The 20,104-nt window shown below is 42.5% G+C and overlaps 9 protein-coding genes across 9 annotated transcripts; 7 read left to right on the forward strand and 2 right to left on the reverse strand.

Moving 5' to 3' along the window:
• Positions 1-65: 65 nt before the first annotated feature.
• On the forward strand, positions 66-3,155 carry TAF1 (Taf1p; the record flags this gene model as incomplete). The annotated part of the gene is made up of 1 exon (XM_018879443.1): positions 66-3,155. The coding sequence occupies one exon, from the start codon at positions 66-68 to the stop codon at positions 3,153-3,155; it is 3,090 nt and encodes a 1,029-aa protein (XP_018737360.1).
• An 810-nt stretch (positions 3,156-3,965) lies between these two features.
• Positions 3,966-5,291, reverse strand: MAK11 (Mak11p; the record flags this gene model as incomplete). The annotated part of the gene is made up of 1 exon (XM_018879444.1): positions 3,966-5,291. The coding sequence occupies one exon, from the start codon at positions 5,289-5,291 to the stop codon at positions 3,966-3,968; it is 1,326 nt and encodes a 441-aa protein (XP_018737361.1).
• A 477-nt stretch (positions 5,292-5,768) lies between these two features.
• On the forward strand, positions 5,769-6,371 carry ARO1 (pentafunctional protein ARO1p; the record flags this gene model as incomplete). Its single annotated transcript, XM_018879445.1, has 1 exon — positions 5,769-6,371. The coding sequence occupies one exon, from the start codon at positions 5,769-5,771 to the stop codon at positions 6,369-6,371; it is 603 nt and encodes a 200-aa protein (XP_018737362.1).
• A 176-nt stretch (positions 6,372-6,547) lies between these two features.
• ARO1 (pentafunctional protein ARO1p) lies at positions 6,548-10,552 on the forward strand (the record flags this gene model as incomplete). Its single annotated transcript, XM_018879446.1, has 1 exon — positions 6,548-10,552. One exon carries the CDS (start codon positions 6,548-6,550, stop codon positions 10,550-10,552), a length of 4,005 nt encoding a protein of 1,334 aa, XP_018737363.1.
• A 2,078-nt stretch (positions 10,553-12,630) lies between these two features.
• AWJ20_2500 (hydrophobic surface binding protein A) lies at positions 12,631-13,551 on the forward strand (the record flags this gene model as incomplete). The annotated part of the gene is made up of 1 exon (XM_018879449.1): positions 12,631-13,551. One exon carries the CDS (start codon positions 12,631-12,633, stop codon positions 13,549-13,551), a length of 921 nt encoding a protein of 306 aa, XP_018737364.1.
• Positions 13,552-14,455: 904 nt separating this feature from the next.
• SNU114 (U5 snRNP GTPase SNU114) lies at positions 14,456-17,260 on the forward strand (the record flags this gene model as incomplete). The annotated part of the gene is made up of 1 exon (XM_018879450.1): positions 14,456-17,260. The coding sequence occupies one exon, from the start codon at positions 14,456-14,458 to the stop codon at positions 17,258-17,260; it is 2,805 nt and encodes a 934-aa protein (XP_018737365.1).
• Positions 17,261-17,364: 104 nt separating this feature from the next.
• Positions 17,365-18,579, reverse strand: EBP2 (Ebp2p; the record flags this gene model as incomplete). Its single annotated transcript, XM_018879451.1, has 1 exon — positions 17,365-18,579. The coding sequence occupies one exon, from the start codon at positions 18,577-18,579 to the stop codon at positions 17,365-17,367; it is 1,215 nt and encodes a 404-aa protein (XP_018737366.1).
• A 270-nt stretch (positions 18,580-18,849) lies between these two features.
• ERG20 (bifunctional (2E,6E)-farnesyl diphosphate synthase/dimethylallyltranstransferase) lies at positions 18,850-19,194 on the forward strand (the record flags this gene model as incomplete). Its single annotated transcript, XM_018879452.1, has 1 exon — positions 18,850-19,194. The coding sequence occupies one exon, from the start codon at positions 18,850-18,852 to the stop codon at positions 19,192-19,194; it is 345 nt and encodes a 114-aa protein (XP_018737367.1).
• Positions 19,195-19,276: 82 nt separating this feature from the next.
• On the forward strand, positions 19,277-19,969 carry ERG20 (bifunctional (2E,6E)-farnesyl diphosphate synthase/dimethylallyltranstransferase; the record flags this gene model as incomplete). Its single annotated transcript, XM_018879453.1, has 1 exon — positions 19,277-19,969. One exon carries the CDS (start codon positions 19,277-19,279, stop codon positions 19,967-19,969), a length of 693 nt encoding a protein of 230 aa, XP_018737368.1.
• Between the last annotated feature and the right edge of the window lie 135 nt (positions 19,970-20,104).

Below are 20,104 nucleotides of genomic sequence, written 5' to 3' on the forward strand. Positions count from 1 at the left end.
GAACGCTTCACGAGATACAAGAGGAGGAGTTGAAGTTTAGACTATTACAATAGCAAAGATCAAAAATGCCACCGCCAACGGCTACAGAAGATGCCAAAGAAGAGGAGGATTGGGATAAGCTGTTTGCTCCTGGTGCGACAGGAGGCGGTATTGAATCGATAGTTCCAAGGGACTTGTCAGGAGCGGACTTGATCAGACCAGCCGACAACGCCATTGATTTTGAGGATGAAGATGAATTGGCTGATGATGAAGACGAGATCCAAGCTACTCAGGAGGCAGAAAAGAAAGTCGGCAATAAATTATTAGACCGCGATCGCGTGGCTCCGAGTGGACGACCAATAAGACCTGAGTATGACGAGGAAGACGACAATGATGAGGAAGAAATTGATATGCCTGATTTCTTTGCTCACCATAGAGGCGGTAGTCTGAGTATAAATGCAGATGGCATCAGTTTGGCTGGAGAGCTAGATGGTGGTCATGGGTTTAATGAAAGTTGGTACGATGAACTCACCGCAGAGGGTCAGCCGGGAGATATGGATATTGATATTCATCCAAGAGCATCTCTGAGCGAAATTGGAGAAGAGGAAGAAGAGGATTTTGAGAAAGAAGGTGAAACTGAAGAAAATGCAAAACCACATGTTAATCAGAACGCCTTAAATGTTTTAAATGAAGGATCAGATCTTTTGCAGGATACTGGTAATATGTTAAAGTCAGATCTGATTGAAGAGATTGATACGATTGACGACAAAACCACAAACGAACAGTTATTAAGAGCTTATTATCCAGAATTTAGAAGTGGTGCAGTATTAAAAATGCATACAATATTTGGCCCAAAGCCGTCTAAGCTGGTCCTACCGAAAGCCAAACCCGTCAAGCAACAGTCTGCGGCCCCAATTAAGACAAGATTAGAAATTGAAGCTGATCAAAAAAGAGTTTTCCGATCAAACCAACTGGTCGAAAAAGTAGATACAAATGTGGTCAAAGTCAACAGTTCGTGGATTGAGAGATCTCTGCGGAAAACTGGACGCCAAGACAAGGATTCACTGAGTGACAGTCATGGGCTTCCTGAAGGTGTAGACAAAGAAATCGAGTTTGCGTCTGCCGACTGGTATGTTTTTGACGATTCTGAATCCGATGTGGATGATGAGCCAAGATCGCCTCTTAAAGATTCAGAAACGAAAGATAAGGCAACAGATGAGTCTGAAACTGTACTTAAAGGTGACGAATCAACCCCTGAAGGCCCGAGAGAATTGCAAGTTTCGGGAAAACGACGAAGGCCAAAACTCGACTACAGCTCTCTAGCTATGTTTGACCACGAACCCTATGATTCTGACGATGAAGATGCATTTTTAGAAGGAGTTTTTCAGCCCCTGCGAAAGAAAACTATTCTAGATATGAATGACTCCCACCTGCTATTTGCCCATGAAAGTCAAACTCGACGAATGTATAATCCCACTGCCAATTCAACAGTCCCTACAAGTGAAAGCCAACTTCAATCAAGATACAATATTTCCAACGATAAAGCATACGATATGCTTAAGGAGAATTATCAATCCAAAATCCGAGCGACTATCGGCAACTTGAATATTGACCATTCGATGATTGCTCTACGATTACAATCACCTCACTACAAAGTCAAGTTATCTAAATCTCAGATGAGATCGTTTCACCGTCCATCTTTTGTTGTTAAACCCAATACCACCATACACTTTTCCAAGGTGAAACAACGGAAAAAGAAGAAAGACAAGGGTAAGCATATTACTCAGTTGCTCAACAAAACGGGTGATCTTACTCTGGGCGACTCTGCGCACTTTTTCCTTCTTGAGTATTGTGAGGAATTTCCAATTGTTCTGTCGTGTTTTGGTATGGGAAGCAAACTGATCAACTATTATCGGAAACGAAATAACGAGGATTCTGAGCGACCTAAGCTGGCTATTGGTGAAACTCATGTACTGGGTGTTCAAGATAAAAGTGCGTTTTGGAACTTTGGTTTTGTGGATCCAGGCAAAGTTGTCCCCACTCTGTATAACCGAATGATACGAGCACCGATCTTTAAGCATGACCCAAAGCAGACTGATTTTCTGCTTGTTCGAAGTACTGGAGGAGGTGTTGGACAAAAGTATTTTTTGCGTACCGTTCAAAACGTGTTTGTTGTAGGACAGACGTTGCCTGTGACGGCGATTCCGGGTCCTCATTCACGAAAAGTGACTACCGCTAGCAAAAACAGGTTAAAGATGGTAGTGTACCGAGTGTTGAACAAGAACCCTCATCAACGTTTACAAGTCAAGGATATTTCGGGACATTTCCCAGACCAAAATGACATGCAAAATAGACAACGTCTGAAGGAGTTCATGGAATTTCAAAGAAGCGGTGATGACCAAGGATTTTGGAAGGTTAAAGCTGGAGATACCCTTCCACCAGAAGATGCTATTCGTTCAATGATTACTCCTGAAGATATTGTTTTGCTAGAGTCGATGCAGGTTGGCCAACAGCACCTAGAAGATGCTGGTTACGGAAAAACCGTTGAAGATGATCAGGAGGATGCTGATGGTATGAGCATTGAAGAGCAGCTAGCGCCATGGAATATCTCCAGAAACTTTATAAATGCTACTCAAGGCAAGGCCATGCTGCAGTTGCATGGAGAAGGTGACCCTTCAGGCCGAGGAGAGGGATTTAGTTTCCTACGTACCTCCATGAAAGGTGGCTTCAAGGCTATGGGAGAGTCTGTCAACGACAAGCTTGAGAAATCTTCCAAACTTGGTGGCCACAGTTACAACGTAGCCATTCAACAGAAAATTTACAATGAAGAGATCAAGCGAATCTGGCAAACTCAGCAGAAGAGTTTGTCTGTGAAGGACGTATCGGAGCTTGGCTGGGATGAGGCCGAACATAACCGTGATAACCCCCCTGAGCCTACTGGAGAGTCGTCTGCAAATACCCCTGGCGGCGGTTATGACAAAGAAGACGATGAAATGTCGCTATTTTCTCATAACAGCACATCCAATAACCAACAGAATAAGGTTCTTAAAATCACTCGTTTGGTCAAAGATGAGTATGGAGTTATTCAACAAAAGGTCGAAGTGGTTCGAGATCCGAATGTCATTAGAGCCTATGTCAAACGACGACAGATGGTAGAAGATTCATTAGTTGTGTAAGTATAGGAAGGGGATACATCGAGGTGATTGAAAAGGCTATATAGGGAAGAATTAGTACGTGGAGAATAACATGCTAACAATTCTAGTGCTGATGAAATTACGGTTACCAATGATGAGGAACGTAACAAACGTAACAGAAAGATTCTTGAAGATGAAGTTGCTCGTATCCAACGTAATCTTGACAGACGAAATGCGCGAAAAGCCCAGAAGGGAGATTCTACCGGAAAAGGTGTTGGCCGTGGAAAGTCAACCACAAGGAAATGTGCCACATGTGGTGCAATTGGGCACATCCGTACGAAGTAAGTACCATTGAAGGATTCCTAAGATCTATTAGAGAATTTTCTAACATTTCTAGCAAATCGTGTCCTCGGTACAATGAGGTTTTTGGCTCGGCCAACAACAGCAGTGGAGCACCGACTCCCAGCTCTGGTTGAGTTAATTACTCCACTCTATTTATATGTAATTTATTTGAACACAATTAAACTATTAAGTGTGGGTTTTAGCGAGCAGAGCGAGCGGTGGAAGTTCGTCCATGCCTCGCAACTATCACCAGCATTATAGACGATCAGATCAGTTTTCGTGATCAGGTGTATTTTTTAACACCCAAAGAACTTTTACACAATGTGGAGTGCATCATTTATAGCGTCTAGAATAGATATCAAATGTACGAAGATTTAGATTTCCCATAGATAGGCCTGAAGCATGATAACCTCACGTGCGTTATCGTACATCCTTCGCCAGTAGCAAATCACTATACAACGGTGAAAAGCTGAACAGTATATGCAAAATTATATTTTTAAATAGTTTAGTCTAATCTGTCTTTTCAAATTCCACTGAAACCTTTGCCTTTTTATTCTTGTTCTTCTTCTTTTGCTTCTTAGAGAGTTTGACTACTTCCTCACCATCGGACTCGACCTCGGAAAAGTCTGTATCGGAAATTGCGTCGCCATTCTCGTCAGCGCGAAGTCTCTTTTTCATACTATCAGCTTTTTCAATATCCTCCGGGACAATAATGCAACAGTTTAGTCTGTCAGCAGTACTATACACAGCGACTTGATCACGAACGCTAAGATCCCAGATGACGAGCTTGCCGTCGGATGATACCGAGGCCATATATGGAGTTTCGTTTTGTTGGTTGTAATAAAAACTGAAATGCTTGACACGGACACCGTGACCAACAAGTTCAAAAGTATTTTTTTCGTCCTTATCACTGCTCTCACTAATCAAGCTAGATATCAAGGTGAAAATAATCTTGCCGTTGTTATGAGATGTGACCAGGTACTCTTCACCTTCCTTAGATTTGAAGATATCCATATGTTGTAAACCGGAAGTTAATGACTTTTCAGCCAGCTTTTCAGCAGAGCTTGTGTATATCTCGATCTTTCGATCATATCCAATAATATATTGATCTCCTTCACTAGTCCATCTAACCTTTAAACCTACCCCGCCAAGCTTGACGATACTGGCCTTACGAGCAGTCATGAGATTCCACAATCTTAAAGTCTTGTCTTCACCAACACTAAGACCAATTTTACCAGAAGGATGGATAGATATGTCATTAACTGCTCCCTTGTGACCTTTGAGTTCTCCCAGAACTTCCCAATCTTTACATCTCCAGATACAAATGTTACCATCGCCAGCAGCACTAAACAGCCATTTGGATTCAAAAAATTCCAAAACTGTGACACTACCACTATGATGTAAAAGGGTCCCAAGTTCTTTACGCTTTTGAAGGTCATAAATACGGATATGCTCGTCATTAGATCCACTCACTAGATATCGCTTGGATTGAGCCAAGCATCTAATAGATTGAGTATGCGCAGTAAAGTGGAAAATGGGATTAAAGACTTCTAAATCCTTGAAAAGACTTAGTGACACACATAACAGGTTGTGTTCATAAGATCCAGTTACTATACGAAATGTAGGCGCAATTGTGCCCTTCGTTGTGGTAGTAATGGAGGTCGTCGTTGAGTTTAGTGAAACCTCTGCAGGGTTCTCGTCAGCGTCTGTTTCATTAGAAACGAGAGTCTTAACGGTCACCTCTTTCACCTCTTTAACCTTTGGCGAAGCTTCCTGGGTCTGAGAAGTCTTCGAATGCTTGGTCTTTTTCAAAATGGATTTCTTTGGAGTGACCATTTTTATAGTCTGTTTGATATTGTTACTGATCTTTTCGAGTAATCTTTCAGCACTATATATTTTTTTGAGATGCGATCTACGTAAAAAATTTACCCCTGCCTTTATCTTAAACCCTCTGCCCATATCGTGGCATGGCCGATGCAGGGTCTTGTCATCCAGATAACTGACCATTCTGCAGCCGGACTAGGCCAGGAATTCAATTGTTCTTAATTTACAGAGGAGTTTGATTGATTGGGTAAGAAATATAACGTACAACGTCAAGATCCCGTTTCAGGACATGACTTTTCAAATGAAATTGTGATTTCGTAGGATAAATATTGCTAATTCTTGATCCGTATGCTACAAACGAGGTGAATTTTTTCAGTCTGACTCAAAGGGATGATGAGCATGCAGTTCGACGACTTGAAACCTTGAAGTTCAAGTGACTGAATCGTACGATTGGTGTTAATTCCCTACACAAATCAATCAAATTTGAGAATGTCGGAAATTACCAAAGTTCGGATTCTTGGATCTGATTCCATTCACATTGGATATGGTATTGAAGACCACATTGTCAAGGAGGTGCTGGAATTCATTCCTTCATCGACCTATGTCTTGATCTCGGACACTAATATTGCCAAATTCGACCATGTTGAAAAATTAGAAAGCAAACTTCAGGCCGCTTGTAAAGCGAAAAACCCTGAAAACCCTGCCCGTCTTTTAAAATATTTGATTGCTCCTGGTGAAGCTTCTAAGAACCGTGTGACCAAGGCTGAGATTGAGGATTGGATGCTTTCTCAAGGATGTACTCGTGATACTGTTATTCTAGCCATTGGTGGTGGTGTCATTGGTGATATGATTGGATATGTAGCTGCTACTTTTATGAGGGGTATTCGTTTTGTTCAGATCCCAACATCTCTTTTGTCGATGGTGGACTCTTCAATTGGTGGTAAGACTGGTATTGATACTCCTATGGGCAAGAACCTGGTCGGTGCGTTCTGGCAGAGCAAACGTATCTTTATCGATATTCGCTTCCTCGAGACTCTCCCAGAGAGGGAATTTATCAATGGTATGGCTGAAGTTATCAAGGTAAGTTTGTAGTGTGCTCCCTGGTAGCATGATTTGTTAAGTACAAAATTGTGGAACTAACTTTATAGACTGCTGCTATTTGGAACGAAGAAGAATTCAGTAGATTGGAGTCATACAACAAAGCCTTTTTTGAAACTATTAGATCTAGAGATTCTACTGGAAGAGTTAATCTCAACTCTGTTAAGGACATGATCCACTCTATTGTGACTGGTTCCGTAAGAGTCAAGGCTGAGGTCGTCACTGCTGATGAAAGAGAGGGTGGTTTGAGAAACTTGCTCAACTTTGGTCACTCTATTGGTCATGCTTTTGAAGCTCTTTACATGCCTCATATCCTCCACGGAGAATGTGTGTCTATTGGTATGGTTTACGAGGCCGAGTTGTCGAGATATTTGGGCCATTTGAGTGCTGCTGCAGTTGCTAGACTTACCAAGTGCTTGACTGCTTACCATCTTCCTACTACTCCTGATGATAAGCTTGTCCGTAAGAGATCTAAGAACATTGTTTGTCATGTTGATGATCTATTAAGAATCATGAATGTGGATAAGAAGAATGACGGCAAGAAAAAAAAGATTGTACTTCTTTCGGAAATTGGAAAGACTTATGAGAAACAGGCTACTGTTGTTGCTGATGACGATATCCGAGTTGTTCTTTCCAATAACATTTCTGTTGGGAATTTTGCTGGATCTTCGCCTGCTAAGGTTATTGTCACTCCTCCGGGGTCAAAGTCTATTTCTAACCGTGCTCTTGTTTTGGCTGGTCTCGGTGTTGGAAAATGTAGAATTAAGAACTTGTTACACTCTGATGATACTGAACACATGCTCAACGCAGTTCGTAAGCTACAAGCCGGTACAGTTGAACAGGAAGAAGGTGGTGATGTTATTGTCGTTACTGGTAACGGAGGTAACCTGGTGGTTCCAGAATCTGAGCTTTATCTCGGAAACGCTGGTACTGCCTCGAGATTCTTAACCACTATCGGTGCTTTAATTGGTACTCCTGCTTCAAACAGTGAAGAATATGCTATTTTGACCGGTAATGCCCGTATGAAGCAACGTCCTATTGGACCACTTGTCGATGCTTTGCGTGCCAATGGTAGTGACATTGAGTATGTCGAGGCCGAGGGATCTCTTCCTCTTCGCATCAAGAGTGGTCTTGGATTGAAGGGTGGTCGTATTGAGCTCGCAGCTACTATTTCTTCTCAGTATGTCTCTTCTATTCTCATGTGTGCTCCTTATGCCAAGGAACCAGTTACCCTGGCTTTGGTCGGTGGAAAGCCTATCTCCCAGCTTTATATTGATATGACTATTGCCATGATGGCCTCTTTTGGTATCAAGGTTGAGAAATCGACTACTGAAGAATACACCTACCACATTCCTCAAGGCGTTTACAAGAATCCTGAAGAGTATGTCATTGAGTCCGATGCTAGTTCGGCCACTTATCCATTGGCATTTGCTGCCATGACCGGAACTGAATGTACTGTTCCTAACATTGGCTCGTCTTCTTTGCAGGGTGATGCTAGATTTGCTGTCGATGTCTTGAAGCCAATGGGTTGTACTGTTATTCAAACCAGTACTTCCACCACTGTGCGTGGACCTCCTGTGGGTACCCTTAAACCATTGCCTCATGTTGATATGGAGCCTATGACTGATGCTTTCTTGACTGCTTCGGTTGTGGCTGCTATTGCTTGTAACAACGGCAATGGAACCACCACCCAGATCACTGGTATTGCTAATCAAAGAGTCAAGGAGTGTAACCGTATTGATGCCATGATTCACGAGCTGGCTAAGTTTGGTGTTACTTGTAGAGAATTGCCAGATGGTCTTGAAATTGATGGCAAGCCTATTGAGAAACAGCATGCTCCGGAAGAGGGTGTCCACACCTACGACGACCACCGTGTGGCCATGAGTTTCAGTTTGCTAGCTGCTGTGTTGAACGAAGATGTCTTGATTACTGATCGTAGATGTGTTGGCAAGACCTGGCCTGGTTGGTGGGATACTTTGTCTTCTTCATTCAAGGTTAAGCTACAGGGTGTTGATGATTCGTCGGCTACTGCTTCCGCTGCTAAGCTCGCTCCTAATGGAGACAAAACTATCGTGGTTATCGGAATGAGAGGTGCTGGAAAAACTTCCATGAGCAAATGGGTGGCAGCTTCTCTTGGGCTTAAATTTGTTGACCTCGACCAATATATGGAAGCTAAACTTCAGAAGACCATTCCTGAGGTTATCCATGCTGAGGGTTGGGAGGGTTTCCGTGCACATGAGCTGGCAATCTTAAAAGATTTCTTGGCTCAACATCCTAGAGGATATGTTGCTGCTTGTGGTGGAGGTGTTGTCGAGACTCCTGAAGCTCGAGTCGTGTTGAAGAAGCACATGAGCAACGGAAACATCGTACTTCATGTTCACCGTAACATCGACTCAATTGTATCATACCTGAATATTGACAAGGAACGCCCAGCTTATGTTGACGATATCCAGTCTGTTTGGAAGCGTCGTGAGCACTGGTACTTTGAGTGTTCTAACCGTTTCTACTTTGCGTCTCAGTTTGACAGCGATGCTGAGTCGTTAAAGGTTCGCAAGTCTCTTGATGCTTACTTGCAGATCATCACAGGAACGCGCCCAGTTACGATCCCCAAAAAGCGTTCATACTTCTTGTCCCTGACATACGAGGATTTGAATTCTGTCGATAACTTTGATGAAATTTTGGAGGGTTCTACAGCTGTCGAGTTACGTGTGGATCTTCTAAGGGAGAATGGTCAAGTTGGCGATATCCCCAGTCTCGAATATGTTGCTGAGCAAATTGGTATTCTGCGAAAGAACACGCTGCTACCAATTATATTCACAGTTCGTTCTAAATCTCAAGGCGGAAAATTCCCAGACAACTCCGAGGAAGATGCTGAGAAGCTTATCAGACTTGGATACAAATTAGGAGTTGAATTTGTTGATTTGGAATTAACATTATCAGCTACAGTTCTAAAAACATTAGTTCAAGAAAAGGGATTCTCCAAGATTATTGCTTCGCATCATAATTTTGCAGGTGATTTGAAATGGAACGATGCCACTTGGGAGCACTACTACGAAGAGGCTCTTCGTATTGGTGATATTGTCAAGTTCGTTGGCATGGCCAAGACACTAGAAGATAATTTCCTTTTGGAAACTTTCCGTCGTGCTCATACTAGAAAGCCATTGATTGCTATCAACATGGGAGCTGTCGGCCAGCTGAGTAGAGTTGTCAACCCAGTATTGACTCCAGTTACCCACTCTGCTTTGCCAGCCAAGGCAGCTCCAGGTCAATTGAGTGTCAAGGAAATCTATGAAATTCTTTATAGAATTGGTGGAATCGAGAGCCAGGAATTTTTTATTGCTGGTCATCCAGTTGAACACTCGCCTTCTCCTGCTCTTCATAACAGCAGTTTCAAGGTACTTGGATTACCACACCAGTATTCAAGACTCGACACAGCTGATGCCAGTGAAGTAGCCAAGAAAATCGCTGACTTGGGTACCAAGTTTGGCGGTGCCAGTGTCACCATCCCTTTGAAGGTTGACATTATTTCCCACCTGGACGAGCTTTCTATTCATGCCAAGACCATTGGCGCAGTGAATACTATTTCCCGAACTGACGACGGTAAGCTTGTAGGAGACAATACCGACTGGATTGGTATTGTCAACGCTCTCAAGTCGAGTGGTGTTGGTGTTGTTCATGGTAAGGGCCATGCTGCTCTTATCGTTGGAGCAGGAGGTACTTCGAGAGCTGCTATCTATGCTTTCCACCAACTGGGTTTCGATACTATCTACATTCTCAATCGTACGTCGAGCAAGGGTGAGGAACTCGCTGCTGAGTTTGGCAAGCAGTACAATGTCAAGGTTATTACAGACAAGGCCAGTATCAAGTCAGAGGTTGGAACTGCACCTTTAGTCGCTATGAGCTGTATTCCTGCTGACAAGCCAATCGATGCTGGTCTTCTGGAAAGTCTTGATGTGCTCCTCAGCATGCAATTGCAAGACAGTCCTTTTGAGAAGACTCTGCTTGATGCCGCTTATAAGCCAGCAGTTACTCCCATTATGACTCTTGCTAAGGAATCACATGGTTGGAACGTTGTCGAGGGCCGTGAAATGCTGTTGTACCAGGGAATTGAACAGTTTAAGATTTGGACTGGTCTTGAAGCTCCATTCCGCGTTGCCCGCTCGGCTATCAACTAAACCACATTTCTCTATAAAATAATATACTGTAATATACATATCTATTTTTACTCTAGGTTTATGCTTGAGACCCGGTAGTTGCCATGGTCGGTGGAGGATGCTCCGGCTATCGGAGAATTTTCCGCGGACTATTGTCTTGTTTCGGAGTTTGCAGTGAAGCCAAGTCCCGAGTTAGCTACTTTTCTAAGCACCTCTCGGTTCGGCTGTTTAAATGCAACCCCCGCTATCTAAGAGGCCAGACAGGAAATCGCCCGCTCTAGTCTCCGAAACATTAAACCTTCGGAATACAGTTCCGATTGTTCGTTTGATAGGCCATACTTGAGGGTCAGACATTATTCTCGTTTATAATAAAATTTGCCATTGACATTGAATTTGGCATATACAGTTAAGTCCAGATCGATGGGTCGTCGGGAAAACTCTAAGTCGGATACAATTAAACTCCGAGCAACACACAACTGATCACCAGATCACGGCTATTTTACTCTATTTACCGATATAAATATTTTCTACTTTTTTGGCGATAATCGCGATAATCGCCAGTTTCATGTCTGGCATTTTAGGCACAATGTTTTGACCCCACTATTGATAAATACTCTGATTTCAACTTTATATAATATATCGACAACATAACTGAACTCGGCTCGATGCTTGTCAACACGACGCTTGCCCCGCATCAGTACCCAATCACAATAGCAGGTGGGTCGTGCTTTTATCACGACCCCGCTATGCTTTCGGCAAACAGGTGCTGATTAGTATAGCAGATGCATTCCAAACGCACCACAACTGTAGATAGTGGAACAGCCGCTACAAAGATTGTGGGCATTTTCTATATATAACAGATTTATAATAGGACCGAGTAGCAATCGACAGTCGCAACGGCTCTCTCACCATGGCAACAAACCGATATTGTTCTCGTGGTATTCTAACGATTTTGTCCATCCATGTTTATCCATGTCGATGCCAGTGTCCAATTTTGTCTCCAATTTTGCGTCCAGTTGGGTGCCCAAGTCGGTGTCCCAGTCCATCCATGTGGATGACCGAGCGCTTCTGTCGCTCGTCTTGGAAAGAACACACGCCCACAATAGGCTTTTCGCAGTCTTCCCGATGCAAAAAATGTACCGGCGGGGGGTGGGGGGGAGCAGGGGGGGCTTGAAGCAAGCATAAACTTGCTACTGCAATGGGAGAAGAGAGTGCCTTGCGTTAATTCGCATTACCGCAGATGGTCTGCGGGCTTTACTGCAACCCAAAGGCTACATTTAGTCACTTTTACGATGCAGTTGGTATGCTAATGATTCTTCACCAGCCCTCGAATTGTGACTATTGGATGCTGCTCCTGTACATACCACTGTATAACGCCGTGTCAGGGGGAGGAGGGGTATACAGCATGTATACTGTATAGAGCGAGGGGACATGCGGACCTAAGAGTGTATATGCATTAGCGCCTCAGGTTATAATGGAACAGATCGACGCTAACTACCCCTCTAAAAGAATGAAGCCAGCCTAATCGGGACATGTTATTGTCGGAAACAGTTTAAATATGGATCTCCTAGTGGCATTTTTCTGTCAATAGCGCCAAAGTTAATTTTGATAAACAGCGCCAAGACAAGTGCCAAAATAGTGGCTTTTTGTTGATTGTAACCCACAAGAAAGGGGGTGCGCCACGAATGCACATAAACAGTCTAAAAAAGAGTTTCCATAGCTACATATGTCAACTAAAAAATAACGTTGGTGTTAACCTCATCCACAACTAGTAAATGATGCTTTTAAGCTAGCCCCACTTGGGCGGCAGGCGTACATATTCACGACTCAGTTTGGATCATGTCTTTCCCTATTAAGCATACTTGTTGATTACCCCACACTGAAATGTTCTCCTCGGTACCAATTCCTGCATGGCCCAAATAGCTTTGACGCGACAATGATGGTTCTGGAAATTGGGTGCGAAAAACAGTATAAAAGGTGACCATTATCCAAGCATTGTTATCTTTTTTTTTCTTCTCTTTTTCTTTATCATACTCTTTTAATCAACAAAAGAATCATCTCGATCATTTTTCAATCTTAAATTCTATACACTCTTTATAATGAAGTTCACCGCTGTTGTTCTCGCCTCCATCCTCTCTGGATTGGTTGCTGCCGATGTTAGCTCTGTCCTCTCTGCTATCAAGACTCTTCAATCTGCTGTTGAGACCACCGACTCTGATGTCAAGGGCTTTGACAAGTCTCAAGGTATCAACGGTGCTCTTTCCATCCAAAGCACTGAGGCCAACATTGCTTCTGCTCTTGATTCCCTTACCAGTGCTGTCAACGGTCTTGACGGTTCTTCCCTCAGTGACTCTGATGTCTCTTCTCTTACCTCTGCCATCCAAGGCGTTTCTTCTGCCGTTGAGTCTCTTTTGTCTGACTTGACCTCCAAGGCTTCTGATCTTACCGCCGTTGGTACTCAAACCATTGTCCAAGGTGACTTGAGCGACCTTTCTGGTAAGACTTACGCTCTTGAGTCTGCTGCCTACAAGGTTGTTCCTTGCGGATCTGTCTCTGCTATCTCTTCTGCTTTCGCCAGCATCAACTCTGGTTTCGACTCTGCCATTAAGGCTTACGGTGGTTCCGCAAGTGGTTCTCCCCCAGCTGCTCCTCAAGGTTGTGCCGCTTCTTCTGCTGCTGCCCCTGCTTCTTCTGCCGCTGCTGCTGCTACTTCTGCTGCTCCTGCCGCTGGTTCCTCTGCTGCTTCTGCTGCTGCTCCTGCCGGTACTACTTCCGCCGCTGCTGCTGCTGAGTCTGCTGCCCCTGCTGGTTCCAACGCTGTTGAGACTGATGTCGTCACCGTCACTGACTGCCCCGCCACTGTCACCAACTGCCCTGCTCGTTCCACCAACGCTGCTGTCGCTACTGCCCCCGCTACTGAGGAGCCCTCTGTCGCCCCCGTTCAAACCAACGGTGGTAACGGTATCAAGGCTGGTATCTTCGGTGTTGCTGCCGCCGGTGTTGCTGCCCTCCTCATGTAAATTTATTAAGCATGATTTTTTTGTAAAAGTAATTTTATTCGCTTATACCCTATAATTTATAATTTTTTTTGGAATATACTATTTTATTAATTAATGAATCTCCTGACGATATTATTACGATTTTGGGTATAGAGATTGGTATTATCAACATAGACAAATATGAGATTCGCTGTAATATATCGTTCAACAGGTAATTTTGTTAATTAACGATAGTTTCACGTCTTTGGATATTGGAAATTGTTATTATCAACATTGGACAAAACATGAGATTCCCTGCAAGATATTGTTCAACAGCTAATTTTGTTAATTACCGATAGTTTATCGTTTCTTGGGATTGGAGATTGGCATTATCGATATCGGAGAAATATAAGATTCCCTGCAAGATATCGTTCAACTGGTAATTTTCTTAATTAATGAATCTCTTAATAACAGCGTTTTATTAAAGGTGGTATTATCACCATCGGACTCAATCTAAGATTCTCTGCAAGATACGTTCAATATACACCCTAACCCATCTGAAATTTGGTGTTGAAATCTGCAGCACATTTCAATATATCATGAACCTGTTATAGCAGACTAGGTTAATAGCTGTATTACTTCTATTTATTTGATTAGATATCATCCTGCTAAAAATGGATGAGGATCTATATGATGAGTAAGTTCAAATGTCATTGGTCAATGTACAGAGTGTCAAGTAAAATTTTCGTGCTACCTTTATACATTGTACATTTTTAAGTGCGAATTCAACTAACTCTTCAGGTTTGGTAACTATATTGGACCAGATGGAGGCGATTCCGACGATGAAGAAGGTTATGAGTATGAAGAAGAAGATGGCCAAAGAGCTGTAGACTCTGATGATGAGGAAGATGTTGAAAATGGCGATGCTGTCGACGAAGATGTCGATATGGACCAGGGTCCTATAACATCTGTTTCCACATCTATTGTGCTTCATGAAGACAAAAAATACTATCCAGATGCTGAAGAAGTATTTGGACGGGATGTGGAAACTCTTATTCAAGATACTGATACCCAATCGCTATCCGAGCCCATTATAGCACCAATAAAGACAAAAGTATTCTCAGTGGAGGAGAGTGAGCTTCCAGAGGTTTTCTATTCAAGGGCATACCAAGCAAACCTCATGGGACTACCTGACCAAATAAGAAATGTGGCCATAGCTGGTCAAATTCATCATGGTAAAACATCCTTGGTAGATATGTTGGTTACCGAAACACATGATCTCAAAGCATTCGAGGGTAGGAAAGAAGATGAGCAATTCAGATATACAGACACCCATGTGCTAGAACGAGATAGAGGCATTTCAATAAGATGTTCTCCCATATCGCTGTTACTACAGAATGGTAAAGGAAAATCACACTTATTTAATATTATCGACACACCGGGTCATGTTGATTTCATTGACGAGGTGGCTGTGGCAGCTCGACTTGTGGATGGAATGGTAGTCGTGGTAGATGTCATCGAAGGATTGCAAATCAACACTCGACAAGTATTACAGCATATTGTACAAGAGGGTTTGTCGTTCGTTGTGGTCATCAACAAGATTGATCGATTAATCCTCGACCTGAAACTACCACCTGTTGACGCGTATTATAAGATCCTGCATGTTCTTGACACTATCAACGATTTTCTCAAAACTATATCGCCATTAGACCCCAAGGTTGTATCTCCACACAAGGGCAACGTTGTATTTTCATCGGCATCCATGGAATGGTGTTTTACCGTCAAGTCGTTTGCAGCTATGTACAGTACACGATCCAGCCTCAAAACTCCACTTGATGTGGATGAGTTTTCTAAACGTCTATGGGGCAATATTTATTACAACCCAGAAAGCAAGAAATTCACAAGAAAGAATCTTGATTCTCAGGGAACTCTTACTTTCGTACATTTCATTCTTCTCCCTCTGTATAAGATCTATGGTCAAGTTATTGGTGAAAGTGCGGAAGATTTACAAAAGACCCTATCTGAGCTAAGCATTCATCTGAAACCTTTTGTGTACAAAATGAATAGCAAACCATTATTAAAGATTGTCTGCAAGGAGTTTTTCGGCACTTCTTCTGCCTTGGTTGACTCTATTTTGGCATGTATTCCCTCACCGGTTGAAGGTGCCAAAAGAAAAATTCAACGCACCTATACAGGCCCACAACAGGACTCTAAACTGGTGGAATCTATGTATACCTGTAACCAAGATGGACCTTTGGCTGTTAATGTTGCCAAATTATTCACCAGTTCTGACGGATCTGAAACTTTTGCTCTCGGTAGGGTCATCAGTGGCACGCTTAATGTCGGCGACGAGGTGCGTGTTTTGGGTGACAATTATACTTTGGAAGATGAGGAGGACATGGCTGTTAATAGAGTATCTGAGCTATGGATTCCAAATACTAGATACAAAGTAGCGGTCAACGCAGTACCTGCCGGTAATTGGGTGTTGATAGGTGGTGTTGATTCATTAATCGTCAAAACAGCTACTTTAGTTTCAACACAGCTAGATGAAGATGCATACATTTTCCAGCCAATAAAATATGTGGCTCAGACTATCTTCAAGGTGGCAGTCGAACCAGTCAACCCGTCCGAGTTGCCTAAATTATTAGACGGATTACGAAAAGTTACCAAAACCTATTCTTTACTACAGACAAAAGTAGAAGAGTCTGGTGAGCATGTTTTACTAGCCAGCGGAGAGATGTACATGGATTGCGTACTACATGATCTTCGTCTACTGTATACTGAAATGAACATCAAAGTTTCTGATCCTGTAACCAGGTTTTCTGAGACTTGTGTAGAAACCTCTGCAATCAAAGCATTCACCGAAACGCCCAACAAGCGCAGCAAGATAACGATAATTGCAGAACCTCTGGAAAAAGGTATCGCAGAAGATATTGAAGCAGGCAAGATCAAAATCAACGAGTGGCCTGCTCGAAAAGTGGGAAAGTACTTCCAGGAGAACTTTCAATGGGATGCACTTTCTGCTAGATCAATTTGGGCATTTGGTCCTGATAATCTCGGACCCAATATTCTCTTGGATGACACGTTACCGGATGAAGTAGATAAGAATCTCTTAAACGCTGTCAGTGGGTCGATAAAGCAGGGATTCCGTTGGAGTACGAGAGAGGGTCCATTATGTGAAGAGCCTATTAGAAGCACGAAATTCAGAATTCTCGACGCAGTTTTGTCTGATGAGCTTTACACCAGAGGTGGTGCTCAGATAATTACGACAGCACGTCGGGCTTGTTACTCGTCATTTTTACTAGCGGCACCACGGTTGCTAGAGCCCATTTACTTATGTAATGTCACATGTCCTGGAGATGCCGTTGCAGCTGTTTATGGCTTATTACGACGAAGAAGAGGTGAGGTATTATCAGATTCAGCTATTCCTGGTACTCCTTTGTACCTTGTGGAGGGTGTGATTCCCGTCATCGACTCCTTTGGTTTTGAAACAGATTTAAGAGTTGCTACTAGAGGACGAGCATTTGTTTCACTTGTATTCGACCAATGGCAAATCGTTCCTGGTGACCCTCTTGACAGAGAACAGGTCACAAAACCTCTCACCCCCGCCTTGCCAACTGCTTTAGCAAGGGACTTTGTTCTAAAGACCAGACGGCGGAAGGGTCTTAGCGAGGAGCCTACAATAGATAAATATCTCGATGAGAGCGTGCTTGAGTCATTGCGAGATTCTGGTCTTATAGATAGATTTTAGTAAATATTTAATGAATATTGTACATTAGTTATTGTCCACGTACAGGTTACCGCAGTTTTATGAGCAGAAAATGTTTAAATATTAAATATACAATTATAGAACAACTATCTTCTAGCAGCGCGCTTGTTCTTACCAAGTCTCTGGGTAGACTTACCACGCTTGTTCGAAAAGTCAGAGATATCAGCACTACTACTAGCATCGTTTTGTCTAGAGAATCTCTTCTTACCACCGTGACCGTACTTGGCGTCCTTAGCCTTTCTCTTAGCATTAACTCCATAACGCTCTTTCCGACTTGGGCCCTCAGTAGTTGCTTCTTCAATACCAACATCGAAATCATCAGTTGAAATCTCATTTCCACCTCTCTTTCTCTTGAGTGACTTAATCTTTTCCAAAGTCTCACGCTTCTCCTTTTGACGTTCTTGTAATTTGGCATGTTGAACCTTTTTACCGAACTTCTTGAGTTCACGTTGTCTTCTAGCTTCTTGAGCGGCCTTCTTAGCAGTCTCCTCTTCAACGAGTTTCTGTTTCAGCTTATCCATATGCTCATCAGACTTGACCATCTCAGCAAAATAGTCGATAGGACGGGCAAATGGAATCTTTTCTTTCTTGAAGTTTTTGCGAGCAATATTAGCAGCAGCCAAACCTTGTTTGTAAAATGCTAACTCTCTTTCTAAATCATCATAAATATCCTTAAGAACAATTGGCTCCTCAGCTTCAACAGAGAGGTGCTCGAAAAATGGGAGTTTTTCGTGGTTAATTGTAATAGATGAGAGAGATTGTTTAAGTGCACTAACATTGTTGACAGTAGTCTTCTGGTGTGGAATAACATCAGCATCGTCATCAAGCTCGACATCTGACAAGGCAACATCTTCCTCCTCCTCTTCTTCCTCTTCATCATCATCATCTTCTTCTTCTTCTTCCTCATCCTCATCATGAACCTCCTCATCTTCAATGTCGCTCTCACTCTCACTGGCTGATTCAGTAAGCTTGGTGGTATCGAATGCAGATTCTTCATCCTCGTCCTCCTCGTCCTCCTCATCCTCGTCTTCTTCAACTTCCTCCAGCAACTTCTCGAGCTTAGCTAATCTTCTCTGTTCCTTCTTGGATAAAGTAGATTTTTCTTTTAATTCAGATACTTCATTTCGGATAGATTTTAAAGCAGCCAGTTCGTCTATTAGGCTTGGAATATCGTCGTCGACCGGAGCAGCTACTGGAGCAGGTGCCTTAGGTTTATTGGGCTTATTTGATTTACCGGCCTTGTGCTCTTCAGCAGCTACAGACTCTTGAAGTCTGACTAATGAATCCTTCAGTTTACCCATTGTATAGAATTATTATTTTGGATTTCAGGTACAAATGCAAAATCAATATACAAATTTTACCTTGACAGTACTAGGTGAAAATAAATTTATTTCGATGTTAGGGTAAAAATAAATTTCTTAGATCAAAGTCGTCGTCACATGACTGAGTTGAAAATTCAGCCACCCGCGTAAGCGGCTTCCACTTCAGGGGTTGGCTGTTTTCTTCCCCGTTCCTGTTAAATTTCCATTTACGCGCTTATACTGTAAACGAACACAGCACCCCTGTTTAAAATGTCCGAAGCCAAACAGAAGTTTGAAAGCATCTTCCCTGCTCTTGTTGATGAATTGCTCGAGGTAGTTTCTGAGACCAAGATTTCTCAAGATGCTATTGATTGGATCAAGCAAAATCTCATTTACAACACTCTTGGCGGTAAGGCTAACCGTGGTTTATCAGTCATTGATACCTATAAACTTTTGTCTGGTAAGAAAGAATTGAGTGATGCTGAGTATAAACGTGCCGCTGTTCTTGGTTGGTGTGTTGAGCTGTTGCAAGCCTTTTTCTTGGTTGCCGACGACATCATGGATGCCTCTAAGACCAGACGTGGTCAACCTTGTTGGTACCTTCAGGTAAGTTAAATGAGCAGTGATCTCGAAAAATAGAAACCCAATTCTGGCTTTAGTATTGATTTGCTAACTTCTCATTTAGCCTAAGGTTGGGATGATTGCCATCAATGATTCTTTCATTCTTGAGACTGCCATCTATATTCTTCTCAAGAAGTACTTCAAGAAGGAGTCTTACTACGTTGATCTCATTGAGCTTTTCCATGAGGTCACCTTCCAAACTGAGCTTGGTCAATTATTGGATCTCATCACTGCTCCTGAGGATGAGGTTGATCTGAGCAAGTTCTCTCTTCAAAAGCATTCCTATATTGTTACTTATAAGACTGCATTCTACAGTTTCTATCTCCCAGTTGCTCTTGCCATGTACATGACAGGCATCACTGACGAAGCTGATTTAAAGCAAGCCAAGGATGTTCTCCTTCCTCTTGGCGAATATTTCCAAGTCCAAGATGATTACCTTGACTGCTACGGTGATCCAAAGGTCATTGGTAAGATTGGTACTGATATTCAGGACAACAAGTGTGGTTGGGTCATCAACAAGGCTCTTCAAAAGGCTAGCCCAGCTCAACGGGAAATTTTGGATAAGAATTATGGTATCAAGGATGCTAATGCTGAAAAGAGAGTCAAGGATGTTTTTGCAGAGCTCAATATCGAACAAGACTACCACAATTATGAAGAGCAAATTGTTGCTAAACTTCGTCAACAAATTGCTGCTGTTGATGAATCGAGAGGTTTCAAGGGTGAAGTCTTGGAAGTTTTCCTCAAGAAGATTTACAAGAGACAGAAATAATTGTACAAGAGCGTACAGCATTGTAGTTTCATGTAATATAAACAATTAATACAAATTAATAATACATTAATAAATTAGAATATAACAATCTAATGCAAACTAGATGAAAAACAACCGTCTAGTGTAGTTAAATAA

Source organism: Sugiyamaella lignohabitans, chromosome B (assembly GCF_001640025.1).
Source record: "Sugiyamaella lignohabitans strain CBS 10342 chromosome B, complete sequence".
Taxonomy (NCBI): Eukaryota; Fungi; Ascomycota; class Dipodascomycetes; order Dipodascales; family Trichomonascaceae; genus Sugiyamaella; species Sugiyamaella lignohabitans.